General features: G+C 41.7%; 2 protein-coding genes across 7 annotated transcripts in view; one reads left to right on the forward strand and one right to left on the reverse strand.

The window, feature by feature from the left end:
* Positions 1-2,102: 2,102 nt before the first annotated feature.
* Positions 2,103-20,450, reverse strand: NCEH1 (neutral cholesterol ester hydrolase 1). The gene is made up of 5 exons (XM_065639996.1): positions 20,204-20,450; positions 10,675-10,903; positions 8,694-8,763; positions 6,105-6,276; positions 2,103-4,614 (listed from the first exon to the last, which is right to left on the reverse strand). The coding sequence occupies exons 1-5, from the start codon at positions 20,339-20,341 to the stop codon at positions 3,997-3,999; spliced, it is 1,227 nt and encodes a 408-aa protein (XP_065496068.1). The 5' UTR covers positions 20,342-20,450; the 3' UTR covers positions 2,103-3,996.
* An 86-nt stretch (positions 20,451-20,536) lies between these two features.
* Positions 20,537-21,311, forward strand: part of ECT2 (epithelial cell transforming 2) — a 33,733-nt gene continuing 32,958 nt past the window's right edge. For all 6 annotated transcript variants that reach the window (XM_065639612.1, XM_065639611.1, XM_065639617.1 and 3 more), the window contains exon 1: positions 20,537-21,105. The gene's annotated coding sequence lies outside the window, so the exon portion shown is untranslated. The remainder of the gene's footprint in view (positions 21,106-21,311) is intronic.

Genomic DNA, 21,311 nt, shown 5'->3' on the forward strand with positions numbered 1-21,311 from the left:
CCAAATATCATAAATAAGAGAACATTAAACAGGCTGGTTTTGTTTTGAACAACATAATTGTTACAGATCATAGCAGCTTAAAAGGTTTAAGACAGGTTAATTGACTTCTAGTATGTTCATTTGAAAAAGTTTCTAATAAAGTTCAGTAAGAGATTAAAAAATATACCCATGATGCACCTACTTAAAAAATATAGAGGCCCAAACACTACAAAACAATGTTTTAAAGATTAAGCATTTCTGTTTAGTTTGTAGGACTTAAACGCATGATGGCCTTTCTGCTTTGCCTAGGGATGTGATTTTGGAATTAACTTAGATAAAGGTTAGGAAATTCAGCTTATTTGTGATTTCTATGCACCACAAAACATCTTTAAATTAGTCTGCGTTTCCAGAAATGCTGAACACCCACCCTTTAGGAGATTCCAAGCTTGGCAAACAAAACGTCCATTTATTCCTGCAAATATTGGCCAAAATACTAGAGAGACCTGCTAATATAGTCCCCAGGTCCCGAAAGCAGGATGCAAATGCCTGTAGGTTCTTTTTTTGTTTGAAGCTTACATTTGAATGCTTTGATGGCAATTAGGGAGATATTCTTGCATAGATAAAAATCTAATTGTAGGAGGAGAAACCAAAAAAAGCTATCTTCAAAAAGTAGCTAGCCATACTCATTGATTTAATGAAATGCAGACAAATTTATTGAGCATCTTCTTTTACAAGAGTGACTTTGTAGTACGCACTAGTGAAGTTTTGTTACAAATACTCGATCGGATCCTACAACGTGCAAAGTGCCCTAAGCTGCTTTGTGAAATAACCAAGGAATGAAGTTGCTGGGTACGCCTGAGGAAACGCTTCAGGAGATGCAGGACTAAACACCTGAAGAAATCAGGATGTTGGAACATGCATTTAATCTTAATCTCTTGCTATGGGGCAGCAGCTTTCTTTAACTGTGCCTGCCAACCCTCAACTTCCAACTTCGCGTACCAGGACTATGTGCAAAGGAGAACAAAGCAACGCAGGAGGAAAGGTGAGTTTGGACTAACACTTATTCCAAGGTTTACTCTGAATTTTAATCAAGTGTCTTGTGCAGCAATATACTAAAAGGTCTTTTTATAGCTGGAACTCAGACCTTTTTTTACCTGTTACAGGATCCATCACATATCTTTGCAGCTATCACGTACTTAAACCATGTCGCTGCATGATAAAAGTAGTCAGGATATTTTGACAGAACTAGGTAATACTGTAACATCTCATCCAAGTTGTGCTGCGATCTTATATGTCGCATCAAGCTGGTGGTGACTTAGTAAACATATTCCATCCAGTTATATACTTATTACCATTTCCTGTGCCAAGACTTCAATGTGCTTCAGTGCATGAAGAAAATTTACAACTGACTCCATTAATATATACTCCAGCTCTCCATTTCATTTCAACGAAAAAAACAGCAGCAATTATAGCTTCATAGCAGATATTTATAACTTAGCTATCAACACATGCTGATCTAAAGCTTTGCAGACAGCTCTCAAGCAAACTTAATTATTATAGAACTTATATTAACCACTTTCTTTTTCCAGTATTACAGTTACTACTAGCTTGTAATGACAGCAGGAGGAAATAAATTACATCTTTCTGACATGGGTTTACTCTTTAAGTGGGAAAGCCAGGAAGAAGCATGTTGTTACAACTCAGTGTAACAATATATTTTTATTCTCTTTAAGTCATAGTTCAAAATCAGGTAAATGGAGCTGTCTCCACACAGAGGAAAAGGACTCTGGAGCAGATTAGTAACTTCTCTTTTGAATGGACATAACTTTGGTTGCTGTCTGTTGTAAGTGTAAATTATAGCTATCGAAAGAGGGTTTAAATCCAGAAAAAAAAGTTATAAGTCTTCTGCAGTGTTAATCGGGTATCTTGACCAAAGCTTATTCTGATTCAGATTGTCACTCAGCTGCTCTAATTCTATCAAGTCTTTGTAAAAACTAAATGGAAGAAGAATCTGGGCCACTGTTGAAAAAGCTTTGGCTTGTGACCTCCATGTGAACCTAGGCCCAGAAATGAGTTTCAGCCTGCGTGACTGAGCTGACATTGAGGCCTTGTCTCATTAATAGCTTAATACTTACAACCACATTAACATCCTGATATTTCTAGAAAGCAATGATTCGGCAAAGCCACTCTCTTATTTAATTCAGATACCAATCAAAATGGACTGCTCTGTATATATTGTCAATGACAGAAGGCAGTTTGCTCTACCAGTGCCTTTTCAGTGCCTTTTTTTTTTTTAAAGAACTTTTCAGAATCCTGCCATAAGAACTGCTCTAATGAAATTGCCTTTGTCATGATCTCCCAGCAGCCAAGAAGTACCATCTTCTGGTACTTTGACAGCAGCCAGGACAGAAATGAGCCAACTGCGCGGGAAGACCCACAGCAGAGCAGCACCACCCGTGATGGCCATCAGAGGAGGATGGAAATTCCAAAACTACAGGGGCCGTTCAGTGCCTGCCAGTCACTGTCACATCCCTGTGCTTCGCTTGCACCTGTGAATTCAGCTTCACAGCTCCTTTGTGAGGTAGGAAATTACTGCTCCCTCTCTTGCAGAAGAAGAAAGTGAGGTGTAAAGAGATTAAGTTGTTCTCCTGGGGTCCCACAGGAAATCTGCGGTAAAGCTGAGGATGAATTTAATCCACTGCTTTAGTCACAGGACAGCCATTCTCTCCTCTTTGCTAGAAACACTGGGCTTTTGACACAACCTTTGCTTCTGCAAGCAGTAAGCATCCTGGACAACACACAGTGTCACAAGTTGTTTCACTTCCCTGTCTTGCCTGTCTGGAATTTACAGACTGGCTCAAACTGTAGAGGTTTGTTGCACAACAGCGAGATCATCTTACCTCGCGTTTTGGGTCAGTCTCCAACACAAAGTTTAGCTGAAATATCAGATTTACATCTTCCATATAGATTAGAGCCCACTTCTGTTCACTTGCTGCCCGCCTTCCAGGAAGCATGAAATATAATAAACGTTACAAGCACAAAAGAAAAGTCAATGAACAAAAACTACTATTAATTACAAACATTAGTGCAAACGACACAGTAGATATTTTTTAGTAGCTTGTATTTTCTGTAAGGAGGTCATGAAGCTGAGGCTTTAAACACAGACAAAGTCATATCCTTTAGCCAAATAAGTAGTCAGCTTTGAAGCTCACTCACATAAACAACCTGGATTCTGCTGCTACACATAGTATTTTGTCCTATATATTTCTAGGCAAGCTGTAATAGTTTTTTATTGAAAATAGATTTAGTTCTGTGCTTTTATAAAATATAAATAACTAAAAGGCAATAAAGACCAAATTCCAAAGCTGAATTACATGTTTGGCTAGGAGGCTTGTCTAGCATCGTCTTAACTACCCAGAAGAGCTTTTTTTTTTTTTTTTTAATTTAAATGAGCCATTTGACTATGTGCCTAAAAGCCAACACTTAAATCCATGCATGACATTCAAATGCATGGCTCCCCTGTCAAAGGCGAGACTGCTCACACTTTCTTTGACAGCAAGTGCTCACCACTGTTGAAAACTAGCTCCCATTTTTACATATTCAGATGTAGATGCAGGTGTTAGGCTTTATCTCCCATCACTCAAAAATTGATGGCCTTTGTGTCTAATTAAGAGTCAAAGCTTGAGAGCTGCAGCCAGTTAAGAATGCGACAGGAATGCTGATCTCCCTGCTCAACATTAGCTTATGTTTGGCAATAGTCATCTGAAAAAAGGCGGGGCGGGGTGGGGGGGGAAATAAAAATCAAAGTTTGAAACGGTATTTCTCAAAATTCTTTGCTGGGCAAGGTCAGTCAGGCTAGTAAATGCTGTAGTTAGTGGTCTGTAACTATCTCCCCCCAGCAGCTGCAGTTGAACAGATAAAGCCTGAATTTGGAAAAGTGCACTTCTTCACTGTTTGCTCTTTAGCAAGAACAGATACCAGAGTTGGGCACCCCGTGTCTTCTGGAGAGATTTCTCCTCAGAGGTTTTCATCCAGCCATTTGATGTAGCTGTTCCTGGTCTGAACGCCTGCTGAGAAGTCCGTAGGCCAGATGGTGAATATCATACAGCCATGAAAGCAGTCATCAAAGTGATCGAGCGTGACTTCCACGCCGGCGTTCTCCAAGCGCTTGGCGTACATCACCCCGTCATCTCGCAGGACGTCGTTCTCACAGGTCAGGATGTAAGTCTTGGGCTGCAGCTGCAGAGTTTCATTGTCTGCAAGGAGCGGGACTGCTCGTACATCAAGCAGCGCTGGGATCTCCTGGATGATTTCAGCCCTGCCTGTGGTTTGTATTAAAGGCTTGTAGTTCTTTTTGAACGATGAAGGTAGTAGAGATGTCCAGTTCAGACGTCCTCTGAAAGACAGAGCTTCGCCAACATCCAGAGCAGTGTGGTTGTTAATCAGCAGTGAGTGAGCCAAGTCATAATTCCCATTGAAATAATCTATCCAATAGTTGATCATGACATAACGAGGAAGAACAGGCATATTCATGTTCTGCTGATAAGAAGGTGTATTGAAGTCAAACGCCTGAAGGACTGGGTAAATTAAGGCCTGCAGTTTCGGTCTGACAGTCAAATGCTCATCTTTGCTAAGCTGTGTGAAGAATATAGGGTAGAATTGGGATTATAAAGAAAATAAACATTACAATATCAACATAGAGCTTCATGCAGGCAACCATTCATTTGACAATTTTTAGGCTGAATTCTGCTCTTATGCATATAATGTTGCTCTCTTGTCTGAAATACTAGCAGGGTGATCTTTCTTGTCTTGTTAAGATGGCCATCCAGGCAGACTCAGTATCCTGTCTCCAACAGAAATCAATGGCAGAAGTTTACTGAAGGGTGTAAGGAAAAAAAAGTGTAAAGTGGCATTTTGCTAATGCAGTTTCCAGTTAAACAATGTACAACTGAAGAACTTCCTGAATCAAAGCAGCTATTCTTGCTTCTAACAGTTTTTAATGGATTCTTCTTCCAGGAATTTATCTAATTTTTTGAGCATATGCGAATGGTTGGCATCCACAGTTTTCCCTAGCAAAGGCTCACCTTGTACAGAATTACCTCACTGTGACTTGAACCCACTATATGCATTCGATTTGATCCTACCAATTATACATTGGGTACCCTCTAATCTTTTTCTGGAAGAATCAGCAAACACTTGTTTTGTTTCATCTTCTACATGAGATACAAAGTTCTCCATCATATCCCATCTTGTCTGTCTCTTTTTCAGGTTGAAGAACCTTAGTGTATTTAACCTCTCCCTGAAACAGTCCCACACCATTGCTTTAAAAAGAACTGTGCATCAGGGAAACGGATTAGGAATGCTGCTTTCAAAACATGGTACTGTCATGTTTATCAGTCCTCGATATTGAAACTTTTAGTGTAATTGTCTCCTATTAATTTTTCACCCTAATTCAATATTGCAAGGTTGTCGTGATAATTAGCTGTCTGCACATGATATCTGCTTTCTTATCACCAATGGTTATGGTAATACAAAAAAGCTAATAACAATATTTCACTCAACCATGAAAAATATTATTACTTGCCTCAGGCTGCCTTTAAAATCTTTACTAGATTAAATTCAGATTACATTTAAACTGCAGATATACAAAAGAAATTTCCTTAAAATTGCAAAATGCTACAGGATGACAATTGAACAGAAGAATTAAGCTTCTATTTATTGTATTTTTGTCCTTCATTTATATTTGAAATAAATAAAAACATTTTCAGAGACAAGCATCTAAAACCAGAAAGCTAAATTGATAAATTACGCATATACCTAGTTACCTACTTAGAAAAATAAAGAATTCACCAACAAAAGGGATAAAAAAGTAATTTAGCTACTTGCTCTTAAAATCTGGCCCATAACAACTCATAACTGTAGTAAGACATTGCAAGCTATGTGATTCATATTGCAATTGACTCATTTTTCTTCCATAAAGTGACCAGATGCTGCCTTTCTACCATTCGGTTTTTAGGGTTGGCACATCACCTTGTAATGATGCAGCACAAAGAACCTGTCAACCTATATGCATCAGTGAATTAGGGATTGTCGTAGTGTAATACATAACAGAGACTGGACGTTACCTGCTGACACACAGCAGCTGCCAAATTTCCTCCTGCGCTATCGCCAGAAATTGCAATTCGACTCGGGTCAACTGAATACTCAGCCAAGACGTCAGGCTGCAAAAAATGTTTAGTAGCGCGAAGAGCATCGTGGAATTGCTCGGGGAAGCACACCTCCGGTACCAGCCTGTATCTGCAAAAGAAAAGAGGTGAGAAACAATTATTACCAGGAATCTACCTTTCTTTCAGGATTAGCAGGTGCTATTGGGTATTCTTAAATGGCAAATTACTATTTCATTAGGACAAATACTATGGGGAAAATATGAGGTGTGTAATATTTACGTAAGACTTAATCTTATAATTAATGCTCTAATTCTGAAGGATTAATACAAACCTACTAGATATGAATAATACCAAGATTGTATAAAATTGTGCAGCTCTTTCCTAGGATTTCCCAATAGAGGATTTAATCACACATTATAAAAATGAATGAGTATTTAAAACAACCTTGGCAAGGGAGTCATTATAATCAACCTGGTTTTGATCCAAACCACCCATAACTGGTATGAGGAAGAATATTTAATATACTCCCAACAGATTCCACTGAGCCAAATAGCTAAGCAGTTTTTCCCTAAATTTTCACCTATGCTCAGAAGGGAGTGAACCTTGCTTACCTCTGTGCCATGAAACCAACAATACCCAAGAAGTGAAGCCAAGAAGAACCAATTTTGTTTCAGTGCAACAGATTCAGTAATTCCTCTCCTATATCAAGGAGAGGAGCAAGAATATGCCCATTGCACAGGTGGAGAGACTGAGGCACAGAGAGAGAAAACAGTAAAACAGTCTGCCCAGGAAGAGCCAGCAGCTGAATCCCATTCATGAGATTTTCTCAGTTTCTAAACAGTGCAGGAAAAGTCTGTTCATATTTACTGAATAATATGTAATACAGGAGTTGTTACTAGGCCTTATGGTACAAAGTATGTCTTCTGTTTGTAGCTTTTCAAATAACAGATTTTACATATTCTCAGCAGAGCTCAGCAAAACAAAATCCAATTTTCTGATTCAAAACATTTTCTTTACAATCTAAACTAAAAAAGTTTCATATGCAGAATAAATTTTAAACTTAGGTTACACAAAAAGCATTTCGAAGTCCAAATCTGACCTGCCTTCAGAAAGCAACCTATATATTGCATCAACTACCAAGGAATACGAGCGAGTCCTTTGGGAACTCCTTGCAAAACTGGAAAACAGACTATGTATATATCATGAAAATGAGACACGCAATTAAACCAATGAGAAATCTAATTAGACTTCACTAATTGAGTAAAACCACTTTGACTGAAAGATATAATGGCTAAGGAGAAGAGGTAAACAATAACTCGGAGAAACAGGCAGAATTATACCACCATAAATCAGAAAAGGAATAATAAGGAACTTTTCAATCCTGTGATTGCAGCTCGTCTGGAATAACCAACAGCTGCTTTTGTACTTTTCATTGTTTCTACTAATAAATAACCAAAAAAAAAAAAGTGATCCTTTAAAGTATGCTGTAAGTATTGCATGAGTAACATCAACTCTGTAAAATTAAGCTGCAATTAGATCACAGAGCTTGGTTTGTAATCAACAGCAGGTGGGAGGCTTGAGTAGTTACATCAAGTGCTTGGGTGTGCAACAGAAAATATTGAAGTTGATAGTAAGGATGGGAGAAGTACCAATCAAGTTGGAGTCATCTAGGTCATGTAGTGAGCTAGTCAAGAGGTTTGTTTACTTTGGACTTGTTCAGCGAGTTAAAAAAGCAACCCTGCTTCTCTGTTGTCTGGCACCCTGGCAGCCCTCAGCTCTTGGGTGGAGGACAAAGCTTAAACGAGACAGTGGAGCAGCGGGAGATCGAGAGAGCGGCAGGGAAATGCCAGACTCCTCGGTGTTTTCTGTTTAAGGAGCGGGGGAGAATGATTTGATAATTTTTTACATTGCAGACCCTGGCTCAATAGGACATAAAAATTGTGGTTTATAGACAGACTTCAGGGGGTGTTAATATATATATTTTTAATACTGTATTATTTTTAATGTGTATATATATATATAAAAATATACCTTGCACCCATGGGAGTGGCCACTGAGGATGGCAGAAGTCCCTCTTGCCACATGAGAAGGCATAGAGATGTGGTTCAGCCTTCCTTCAGGTATATATCATGTCCAAATGTGTTTATGGTTTGTTTGTTTGTTCTTGAAGTTCACAAGTATTTACAGGATCATAACTTGGTACTTGAGTGATCTCAGGTTTTAGCTGCACTCCTTACATATAGATACCATTACAAGATGCACTAAAATTTGCATTTTAGTATTTGTCCAACTGAATTAAGTGCTACTCTCTTTTCCCACATTTCTGCCTTCTAAAAGGACCTCTAAAATAATTAGAAACCCAAATGAATTTTTGATAGCTTTCCAATTTGTTGTGATTTTAAAAGGGTAAAAATATCACACTGGTAAAGAGAATGATTGTCCAAGTTAAAGCCTTACACACAAGCCAGTAACAAGAAAAGAGCTAAAAGGACTACGTTACATATTTCTAATACCTTAAAATTACTTGATCAGTTTTAGATTACTCACTCAACTGAGACAACTACAGCATTGAGAGATTCAGCCATGACTCTGCAGAGATTGTGATAAAGGCTTGTTCCTGGAATGAAAGGACATGGTGTTAGGAACATACGAGTCCATTTGTGTCAATATTCACAAAGCCATAGGTAAGCCTTCTCAGAAAATACAAACACATGATACAAATATAAGCAAAGTAAATGAGATCAGCGTGCAATACATAATTGCCAAATTCATATTGTAGCAGAAGGAACGTAATTCATGCCTTGAAAAGTCCTGCAGTCTAATGCTTTCTTTCTCAGCTGGTTCTTGGTGACTTGAGGCATGTCATTTCATCCACCTATTACAATTCTCTCAGTTGGGCAAAATTTAGGGCACCCAGAGGCTTGGGGGCATTAGCATCCGGAGAGAGTTATCACTCTATGAGTCACTGCTTGTTGGTCATTTTATTATAGCATGCATTGCTTTGATTCTAATGAGTTGCCTATTAATGTCAACTGAACTACTCATTTAAGGGAGGATTAATCACAGCTATCATATTTATTGGTGGACTGATTTTCTTTAATTTTATTCCTTTCCAGTTACTTAATTGTTGGTTCCTGGTACTATAAAATACACTAAGACACTAAGCATTTCCTAAAGTATCTAGTCTTAGAATTTAACATTTATTGTAACAGTTGTGCCATTAACTTCTGCATCTTGGACTCGAGGACAGTGTCCTGACATAGCTGAGCTACAGTCATCCAAACGAAGCGTGACAATTTAATACAAACTTTTTGCACAAGAGTCATATGCAGGCTGTTACAAAGCGTGACAATTTAATACAAACTTTTTGCACAAGAGTCATATGCAGGCTGTTACAAAACAAATAAGGTGGGCAGGACACTAACAAACATCCCTTAGACAGGCCTAAGAAAACCCATCTCAGAGTACAATCCCTCTGTAGGAAGAGGAGAAAAAATAAACTGCTATAGGACAAAGTGACTGGGATTTCCAAAGGCATGTGAAGGCCAAATTTTAAAGTTATTTAGGAATCTAAATCTCACTTAAATCATGGTCTAAGAGACTTACACACGCATAGTCCAAATGCAACCAGTCTTTTTTTTGGAACATTTTGGAAAAACTCCATTAATGTCATTAATGTTCTTTTTCTACAGATGAAGCCACAGGATGCACGATGGCTGTATGGACTTCATAATGTCACAAGAGCAATGGGGAAGGAAAAGGGGGAAGACTCCTATCAGATGGAGCAGCCATGAGAACCACATGCCCTTTCTCCTCCCAGGGTTTTTCTCCTCCTGTACGAGGTGGTAGGATCAGTGGTTAGCTTATCATGGTCTATTAGCTACACCTTAATTTCTCTGATCATGTTTGTAGCTTCCAAGTTAATTGGAGTAAAGAGCATTAATTTTCAAGGTGACTTCTGCTGGCGGTGGCAGTGGTACCCTAAGGGAGGGGAACCCACCTCTACCCATTTCCTTCATCACTCCACCCATTGCCTGTGATCAGCAGCATATATTCCAAGTATGCATTATTTAAAAGCCAGACGTTAGCGATGCTGTTACATGCAGTGCTGTTCAGCTCACTCTTCTGTTCATTACTGAGTGAAATTGGGCCAAAACCCTTACACGTGGTTGCTGGATCCTGATCGGCATTTGCACGTGGCCTTAGCAAATGGAGGACTGGCCTTGCCCCACCCAGGCATCCCAGGAATTTAAACAATAAGCTATTTTCTCCTCTCAGGATGTAACAAAATTAACCTTTTGGTCTTTTTACAGCTCATGTGCAGATAAGAGATGCATTTTTGTTGTGTGTTCATGATATTTTTTCCCCTCTCTCCTTAGAGCTGGATCTACCAGAGTGGAGACAGCTACTACTGAAATCAGGTATGTCTTAGCAAAATGGTCGTGCCTGGCAGAAAAAACAGCTTTCGGCTTCTCCTGCTAGGAGGATACCAGCCCAGAATCCTATTTAATTCCTGGCAGACACATACTTGCACTTGCCAAGGCCCAGCCCCCTCCGTGGATGTAAACGACGCTGCGCTTGAGCCGTTCATCCTGCTTCGCAGGGGGTTCAAATATTCTGACTTCCACGCCATCAAAAACAGCATCTGTGATGTTAAGGTCTTCAGAGGAGACAGACTTCAGCTTGTCAAAGGTACAAATTATGTAATTCAGAACTATTAAGTGATGGCTGAGTCTCAGATAGTGAATCAGGTGACACTAGGAAAAAAGAAAAAAGGACAGTTCTGTTACTTCAGAGCATATCATACGATACTGCATTGATGTTTAATGCAACCGTCTTCAAAGGGCAGGTCCTATATGAAAACTAATATGGATTCTTAGAATATCCACCAGAAAATGAACAATTATAAAAGACCTCTAATGTTTTTAAAGCTGTGTTAAAACAAAACCCTCTCCGTAAAAGATTCTGTGTTGTCAAAATAAATCAAACTATGACTACATGGATCAAACCAAATTCGAATGAGCACTCAGATCCTTGCCTTTGAAAGACACCTCCGAAGAGATGAACATCACCAGTGTGCTCCACCATGGGACCTGGGAAGCTCCTCAGACCACTGCCAGCAGAGGGCAATACCACACAGACTCATTTTTTGTGGTGGTAAGGTGCCAAAAATGCCAAGTATTTCTCTTGTTCCACCCCAAAGCATAAGTCTTTCCCCTTCCAAATTAAGAATGTTCTCAAGGATTGCAAAGAAAGTTGAAAACAAGAATGGTCTTAAAGGAATATAATAGTTGTTTGTTGGCTTGTCCTGTATTTACCTACTGAATTGGGAATGATCCAAAACACTATCCACGACCCATGGCAGGCTAGTAACTTTTTTTTTTCCAACCCCAGCGACTAAAGCACATTACTTTTTTAATTTTTTTGGTGGGTGGGGTGTAAAACACTACGAAAATGAAGAATGATCTGATCTTTCTGTCCCCTTACAGTAGAAGGAAGAACATTTTATCTCCTTTGCCTATCCAGGATTTTTGTTTACGTGTATTATTTTTTTAACTTTGCCCTGAGTAGATTAAAAACCTATTTGTCTCAGCAAATTGCACTGGGATCCAAGGCATTCCCCTCCAGCCTAAATGGTCATGACCTGCTCCCCCTGTGTGACCTGCACACTATTTGTGGTGAATACTTGTGCCCATTCCCTGGCTGGTGCAAAAGGGGAGGCGAAGGGTGAGCCAAAGGGCTGCACGGACCACGATGTTGATACTGGCCATTAAAATGTAGCCGAGGTCTTTCTCATTTTGCAAAGTTAATCTCTATCCTAGTGATGAAAGCTAGAAATTGGAAAATCAGCTCAGCCTTTTCTAAAACTTTTTCAGTCGAGCCAATGAAGTTGGGAGGTAAAATTAATACAGGCCTAATGTGTATCTTTAGGATGACCACCATAAAGAAAACTGTCAGCTGTGATTCTTTTTATTTTGGATAGAGGTAACAGATACTTGGAAGAAAAAGTGTCCTGTTAGGAGCCACGCAGCTTGGCTACATACAACCATTTCACTGTTTTAATTCTGCCGGTACCACCGGTACAGCACAAACCTGCCAGTATGAATTAAAGGTGCTGACACCCGAAAAAGCAGGATCACCCAGGTACCGGTCTGACCACCTTTCACATTGTGAAGAACCAATACTTGCCATAGTTCAACCTGTACAAAAACTAAGTGGAAGCCAAGTCTGGTTCCTTCTGACAGCCGTGATTTTGCAAGTAAGAATTTCGCAGTCTCTTTCTCGTTTCTATTATCTGTTCACAAGGATATGGAGACAAACGCACACCTCCGGAGGGAAAGCAGATTTTGAAGCATTCAGCAGCATCCATGCCAAAGAAGATCTGCCTTCGTAGGTCTACAGCCCCAGCTTCTTACATGCAGCATTTTAATCTGTCGTCATTAGTTTGAACGTAAAAAAAAAAAAAAAGAAATATTTGCTTTCAGTTAGGTGCTGTGGAGAAACGGCCCTGCATAGCTGTATTTCCACTGCAGATTGCTGTAGAAAACAGACAAGCTTTTATATTTTTCCCCAAAAAATCTCAGCCAAATATGGTGGGCTGCTATGAGAGCAGGGAGAGGAATCCACTTCCAAAACAAGAATTTACAAAAATGACCTTATTTTCTTGCTTTAGCTTGTAGTAATGTCACCCTGCTGTGATAGTTTGGTGGTAATTCAAATTTTAAAATGTTTGCTGCTTTTTGGATGGAATATCATTTCTTTATACTGCAAGGCATTTCTCTGGGAGAAGAAACACAAGGTATCCAGCCATTGGGAAGAAATGCTGAATTCATGAGGCTGTTAGTATCTCTGAATTTCAGAACATGCTTTTCTCCTACTGTTACTGAAAAATTCCCACAGGAAAATCCAGTTCAAACTCAAAATCTGAAGAACAATACATCTATTAATAATTTGGCACACAATTTGTTGGGCTGCCATTGATGTAACCAGCTGAAGATGTGACCCTCCCTGTGACCCATGGAGGCTCCTGGGGACGGTAACCACCGGGAATCAACTTTAGAAATACTGCCGGGAAAACAGTAGTTTTGTAGATTTTTTTTTTTTTTTAAAAAAGCCTGACTGTTTTGCAATAGGCATCCCATTTTAGTTTTCTCCCCCTTTAGTCCACATTCTTTGTAGATGAGATGATCAAATGTTCCCTGGAATCAGAAATGTTTTATTTTCAAGGCTAGTTAGTGTTGTTTACTAGAAAGTGTTTTGCCCTGATCTTTAAAACACAAAGCGCCATGGCCATCCCCGGGTTATCGCAGCATTTCATGCCTTTTTTATTCCTCTCTCTCCCTAGAATAGACCACTCTTCCCAAGAATCCAAAAACTGAAAGCCTGAAGAGACACTTTGTACATCAGGGCACAAAAACAGTCCTATTTTTTGTTAGGCATTGGCATTTTTTTTGCTAAACACTTATCAGACAGATGTTTTCTAAGTACACCTATCTAATCAGTCTATTTGATTGTCCTTTATAAGGCATCGGGATTGCACTTTTTTGGTGGCAAAGAGCTAGTCTTGTCCAAAGTTCTTACAAATAAAATTCTGATATATTTTTTCTATAAACAAATATTTAAAATAGATATATAATGTCTTATCACTCTGTAATATAACTACTGGCAGCAGATGTGTTCAATGGTTGGCTAACTCTCTTCTAGGACTACGTTGGCACTCAAAGAGCAAACCTGCCCATCCTGTTGAGTGTGCATTCCTGGCACCTTTCTTGTGTTGACACAAACAAATGTGAAGCCTCAGAGTATCACCTTGCTGCATCAGCTCCGTGTGAACCCAGCAAAACCAGAGAAACAACAGCAAACTCCAGCCAGGTCACCATCTTACTGAGAAGCCAAGGCAGGACAGAGGGAGTGGGGGAGAAGGATGCGACCAGCCCTTTTGGCCGCAGTTCACAGCTGAATTTGGCTTAAATCCATTATCAAAACTGTATCCAGGCACCTCATGTCAGCAGTGAGTGGTTTGATCCTTGCTGGTATCTGTGACTTTATCACTCTTACTGTGACAGCATGCAGGACTGTTGCAGGCTATCAAATATAGCACTTAAATATATGGAAATTACGTGTGTGTGTCTATGCATGCAGAATAGAAGAGAGAAACAGTATTCTCTGGTGAAAAGGGAGACAAGACAGCACTGTAAAAAAGCTAGTGAAGACACAGCAAAAGGACAAGGGGGAAGTTAAGAAATTAGGGGGACTACGGAAAAAAAAAAAAAAAGAGGGGATAGTACAAAGATGAAAGCCCTGTGGGCAATTAGCCCAGAATTGCTGCACCAGCCCCAGGCATGGCACATCACTCAGTCTGGGTCACAGCCACAAGTTTTCCCACGTAACAACTGTTTTTATGCATAGAGCTGAATAAATACTTTTGTTTTCCAAACAGGTAACTCTGGGAAAATGTGTCTGGTGAACTTGACGGCATCATGGGCTGGATCGAGTAATGGCAAGTGAGGCAGAGCTGGATGAGCAGGAGGACCCCAGGAGACAGGCTAGCAATGCAAATGTGAGTATTTTGCTGGCTTTTGAGCCAATTAAGCAAATAACCACCGTGGACGTATTACAATACCCCTATTGCTCGTTTCTGATTGCAGCTTTTCATTTTGGAGCTGCTCTCTGTGAGACCCACATCTGCCTCGGCAGCACTGTGCTTTATGCTCCCCAGCCCTCCAACAACTCAGGCAAAGCAACCACTACAGCCACAATCTCCTTCTCTTTTACCAGGACATCCCCATAACAGGAGTTTTCAGGTAGGGACAACGCAGGGACCCTCTAGAGATTGAACTGTTCAAGACTGATGCCTTCCTCCTGGTGAATTCTTTGGTGAGGGGTACTGGATATTGAAAGATTTAATTGATGTAGGAGAAAATTTTCAATAAATGAAGAAAGGAGTCAGGGTGGTGATAAAAAGCAGACAGCATGAAAAAAGTACTGCTCTAGACAGGCAACATTATTCATCTTTAATCACCAGTATCTGTCCCTAAACTCTTAGGATTCTTCTATTGGCTCCTCAGCTGGTAATTTCATGAAGAATCCCAAATGCTCACGGCTACTACACTTTTACACTTACCTCCCTCATGGACTTGTATTCCATATTAGTCATGTGTTCTGTATCACAAAAAACCAACCAAACAAAACAACAACAACAAATCCAAAATAGTTTTCCTGTTGCTAATTTCTATTAACCTCTAACAATACTCAGCATATTGGAATTTTTTGTCTTCATGTGACTTCCAGAGCTGACACTGTCAGGCTTCACATCTCCAACCTTTAGTCACACAATTATTGCAGCAGGTCACATTCGGACAGGGCACAAAGGCAGCGTGTCCCAATGCATCAGCTGCTCCCTCCGCTGCCATCGCAGCAGTCAGACCCAAGGTCCCGCTCTGACCTTACAGGCCTCAGCAGGATCAGGAATTAGGCAAACAACTAAGGCTCTTTCTTCATACAATGCTACTGGGGACTGAGCCAAATCCCACTCATGACTCAAATGAGTAACGATGCTGGAACTGGGTGACTGAACTGTCTAAGACTAAATTTCCTACCTTAAAAGATGCAGGTACTGTCCTCAATTCAGGCGTCACTTTGCAGAACACATTTCTAGAACATTAGAGTCCAAACTGCCAGCTACAATATATGTAGTCAGTAACAGAGATTAGTGAAAAATAAACTGGGGTCATTTCCCCCTTTAGCTATGGGCAGAACATAATTTTTCTTGTACATTTCATGCAGTTTATCCTGTTTAAAGGTGAATGTCTATTTTCTTTTATTTTACAGACACATTTCTTAATGCAGATGCATTATTGCCTAGTAATACGTATTTTTAACACCATTATATAAAGACAGTCCTCAGAGACAAGTGCTCTTAGTTTTACAAATTTCTTTTAGAACTGAAAAGAAGCCAAGTAGACCGCTTTACACTTTATTAATTAGAAGTAGAAATGAGATTACATTTTTAATGTAAGGTTTTGTGCACATAATGGATGAATAGGTTTGTGCTTTTATCCTACACGGAGACCAAAAAAAAAAAAAGTTACGTTACTGCACAGCAGACTGCCAGTGTGGTTCCGTTTCTGCTCTGGTGCCACTGCTGTGAGACCCACCTGCCACACCTAACAGCTTGGCTTACTGTAAAGCAATCCCAAGACTTTGTTCTTGCACGCAAAAACATCAAGAACTTACTTGGGTGGCTACAACTATGACTTATATCTGCCCAGAAGTCACATGCTGTGAAATATATGAGTAGACAGATTAAAGTGTTAGAAAGAACTAACTACTGTTTTCTCTGATCCTAGATGTTGATGCCCCATGCCCTAGAATTCATTACAAAAGCAAGTGGCAGAGAGGCATGAAGGGATTGCTTGGCTGATAAGGACAAATAGTCTTCTCCCTTGTGCAGCTGCCTACCTTCTTCCATATACATCTATTGTATGGACTCTATGCCAACTTACTCGTCCTTCCAAACCTCTGCTAACAGCTGTCCCAGTTCCAGAAAAATCCCTTCTTCCTTGCCATCCACCAGAATAGCAAGTATCTTGACAGCGGTGTTCAGAAAGAACTTACTGCTTATTAAGTAAACGTATGCTGCTCTCTTTACTCTGATAAGGGAGATCGGTTAGAGTAAGAAGTGAAAAACACCTCTATCAATCCTGCTGTTAACTGCAGAATTACGAAATGCTGCTTTAGACACTTCTTGACAGACACCAAGTAAAACAATAACTGTGGTTAAACTTGTTGCTCAATCCCATAATTAATTTTATGTGGCTGTCCAAATTTCAGTGAATCTGAATTCTGACGTACCTATATACATATGTATGTACATAGTTTTTCATTTCTGATCTAAAATTGTGCTATATCAGTTTTCTGTAAAAATGTTACCATGCCCTAATTTTGAGACAGGTGAGAGGGGCAAATTACTCTGTTAAGCACCTTCACATCAATTCATTAATATATTTAAAGTCCAAGTTTCTCTGCTTTCATTCTGGGGCAGCACAAGACATTAAAGAGTGTGCAGGAACAAGGCTCTAAAAACCCAGCTCAGTTTCCAGCTCCACCACTGGAATTTTTGTGACCTCGGATAAGTTCTCTTCCTATCTCTGTTCCCCCGAATTTAAGATTAGGACGACAGTATCAGTTCCCTCTGTAGTATGTTTTGAAACCTGCTTACAGCAACTGCCATATAAGCATTATGTATATTTTTAACCATGTGATTATACTTGAACGTTTGTTCAAGTGTCTCATGCTAAACCAGGACACTGAGTTGGTTCTTATCTAATTAGTATGCTTAAAGCTAGTGACAGCCTTATTATGTTTTATTGGTAGTAATTATTAATGCACTGAGAAAACAAATACATTATCCTTTACAAGAAACAGTCATGCTTAATTGTCAGAGTCTTTGCAAATCTATTTCAAAATAAGGAAAAGACAATTAATTGCATTTGAAACACATTAAGTTTGTTTCATGCTTTTGGAAAAAATGATTACAGTACATTTCAGAGATTTTAAAAATCACAAATGTACTTCTGTCTGCTATCAAACCCACAAAGGAAAGTAAAAAATAGCAAGCTGAAAATACATTCAGAAGTGGGGCGAAGTTCAATGGTCACATTTAGAGAAATGTTAAACCACTTGGTCTTGCAATAGCTGGTAGAGGAAGAAAGAAGCTGAGCTCTAGGAAAGGGCATATCCCTTATTTTAGATACACACAAACGCTGTCTAACAAAGTAAATACTCAAGTTTAACTTCTGCAATCCCAGCTTCAGTTCACACAGTTCCTTCTTAATGGCAGTCATTTATTCCTGACTTTGTGCTGTCTCTTTTGTGTTGGAAAGACTTCGAACACTTGGAAAGCAACTTCTCTTTCTCTCCGAATGCCCCGAGGCTCACCTGTTCTATGGTTCAGGGCACCTCTAACGCCTCACTTCTTTTAATGCTTTTGTGTAAAACTCACTTGTTTCTTTGGTTTGTAAGCACTTGTTCGTTCCTTTGGTTTGTAAGCCACATTACAGGAACTGTTACTTGTTTTGTAACATTTCTCACTATAGAAGTTTGTATTTCTATGGCCAGAGACATAAACAACCAAGAAATTACCACTTCCCCCTAACAGAGACTTCCCCATGCCAGAGAGCAGGGACAGGCATGGGCATCTCAGCCTCTCACTGCCAGTTTACTCCAGATACCACCAGTCAGGCTTTGTCCTGCCAGCTCCTCTTGGCATTAAAACCTCTAGAATATCTCAAGAGAGATACCCTTTAGTCTCCAGGCTAGAGGCACCAGAACTCATCTGACTATGCCCCACATACCACATAAACAAACTGAATGTGTACATAAGCCAATAGCAATATACATATATATAGTCACAGTCATATGATTTTCTAAAGATAGGTCTCCTTCAGCTAGAGGTTATGGACTTGATTCAGGTGTTCCTGGCTGAACTGAGGCCATGTGTTTTGCAGGCAGCAAGCTGGGGGGCATCACGGCCCTTCCATGGATGAATTTGGTTGAGCTGGACACTTGATGTTCAGTTACTTAACAACATAGAACAAGTGAATGTCAAGCAATAGATTTTCCTGAAGAATTGTAGGCCATGTCTGCATAATTTTCATAGCAGACATATGAGAGGGTATGTAAGTAAACAGGTTTTATCCTATACAAGCAAGGAGGCTTTATCCTTTCATCCTAGATATATGCTTTGATTCAGTGACACTTTTGGACTATGAAAAGATGCCCCAGTGGCTCAGAGAAGTGGTATGTCTGCTCCCAGACTCTGTCTCCAACAGTGGCAACCAGAGAAGCTATTCAGGCACAATTTATTAATACAAGCCTGGTCACTGTGTGTAAGCCACTTTCCTCATGCTTCCCAGCATCCGCAGTTATTGTATTAGGAATGTAGAAGGTACATTCCCATCTAGTCCCTGTTAATTAATTTAATCCTATTTTGAATATGCTGATGCTCCCATCCACTCAAAGTCCGCGGTTTTATACATTTCAGTCTCAATTTAGTAAACTGAAATGCCGCTACAAAAATACAAAACAACGACAAACCCAAAACCAAACCAAAACAAAAAACCCCAAAACCTTTCACATACATACTACCTTACATCAGGCCAGACAATGACTGATCAGTCCTTTTAAAAGATCAGACCATCCTAGAAGAAAATAAAGTTGACAGCTAAAGCCACTATCAGAAAGCTTGTGGTCTCTGATGTCAGCACAAAAGCACTGGCAGAAAATGAGGGAGATATCATGAAGTGACAGAACTGGCATGTGTGTCTTGTGACAAAAAAAATAAAATCAAACATTCAGTTTTGTTCAGGAACACTATTCCAAATCAAGGCAGTTTTATATTTGAAAGAGCTTCCCTACATCTTCTTTCCTTAAGGCATACTTATCAGAATATACTTATACTATCAGAATAAAAAACATTAATTCTCTTTTTCTGACCAAAAGCCTGCACACCCGAAACGAGACTAAATCACATCAACGAAGTCTGCACCAGGAAACCCGGAAGGGCAGCCCGGATGCCAGCTTTGCTGAAACGTGCACGCTCGATTTACCGATTAGGACGAAACCACCAGCAGCCCGGGGCGACCCCGGCGCGCCTCCTGCCCGGCGCTGCCCGCGGGTTTCACCTCGGCCCGCAGAGCGCACACCCGGACCCGAGGCCATTTGCTCCTCCTGGATGCGACCGGGAGCCGGCACAGCGGGGATCGGCTGCAGCCGCGGATGTCGGTGATGCTGCCGACTCCTCCCGCTCGGCTGTAACTACAAAGCGCTGCCTGCGGCGCGGCTCTGCGGATGGGCCGGGTCCCCCTCGGGCCGCGGGGACTCCGGGGCCGGTGCGGGAGGGCGGTGCGGGAACCTCCTCCGGCGCGGGGTGGACATCGCGACCCGCACATCGCGACCCGCTCCCAGCCGCCTCCGGCACTGGGGCGCGCCCGGCGGGGGCTGGGGGATCTGTCCGCCTCTCCAGAGCCGGGAGCGGGCCCGGGGCGCTGCCTTACCGTCTGCTGCACTGCCCGGAAAGTGGCATCCAGCAGCATCAGCTTCCAGGGGTCCGACACGGTGCCGGGCAGCGGCAGGTACACGTAGTACGCGGACAGGGCGGCCAGCGCCGGCAGCAGCAGCCAGGCCGCCCGCATCGCCGCCGCTGCCACCCCCGCGGTGCGCGGGGCCACCCCAGGGCCGGGCTCCCCGGAGGAAGCCCCGGTGTTTCCGTGCCCGACCCGCCGGCTGTGTGCCAGCACCCGCTCTGGGCGGCCTTATCTGCGCCTCCGCGCCCGCGCAGCGCCGCCCCGCCCGGGGCCCGCCCGCCTGCCCGGCGGGGAGGCCGCACCGCGGAGCTCGCCGCGCCTCTCGGCCGGGAACACATCGGGCCGGCCGGGGAGAGGCCTGTGCTCCGCACGGCTGGCGGGGGCCCGGCGGGGAAGGGGCTGCGTCTCCCCTCGCCGGGCCGGTGTCGCCCCGAGCTGCACGGCCAGGGGCTGAGGGGCCGCTCCGCCGTGCGCTGGGCCACCCGCACTCAGGCCCGCATCCCTTCGCCCACCCCGGGGCTGGTATAAAGCATCTGTGAGTTTCTGTAGGGCCGGCGCAGGAGGCAGCGAGCCCACAGCAACCCCCCCAGTTTCCATTCTGAGGGGTTCCAGCACCAGAAGACGTGCAGGATGGCGGCTCTTTGCCAACAGAGAACGGAACACCCGGGTCCAGGCAGGGTCTGCCCTTCTCCACCGAGCCCAGAGGCTGTGGCGGAGGCGAAGGCTGCGATGGATTGATTCCAGCCAGTCGGGGAGGATCCCAGATGCCGGGTGTTTCCAAGAGGAACTCAGAACACCCTCCTTTTAGCTGAAGAAACTGTGCTGTCTCCCATTTAACAGACCAATTCCACAGAGGAGGGGTTTTTTTAAAGGTATGATTATGTTTTAATTTTATTTTGGACTGGGAATTTTTTATTTTTAACCCTAGGTCAGTAACAAATTTTGGTTTAATGCAGGAACATTTCCTGTACTGAAGACAACAACATTTTCTAAATAAGTCTTTCATCCCCATAAGCACTTTCTTGTCAGATAAAAAAACCTCTCTTTGCAACATGCAGGAAATATAAATACTACAGAG

Source organism: Caloenas nicobarica, chromosome 8 (genome assembly GCF_036013445.1).
Source record: "Caloenas nicobarica isolate bCalNic1 chromosome 8, bCalNic1.hap1, whole genome shotgun sequence".
NCBI classification, from domain to species: domain Eukaryota; kingdom Metazoa; phylum Chordata; class Aves; order Columbiformes; family Columbidae; genus Caloenas; species Caloenas nicobarica.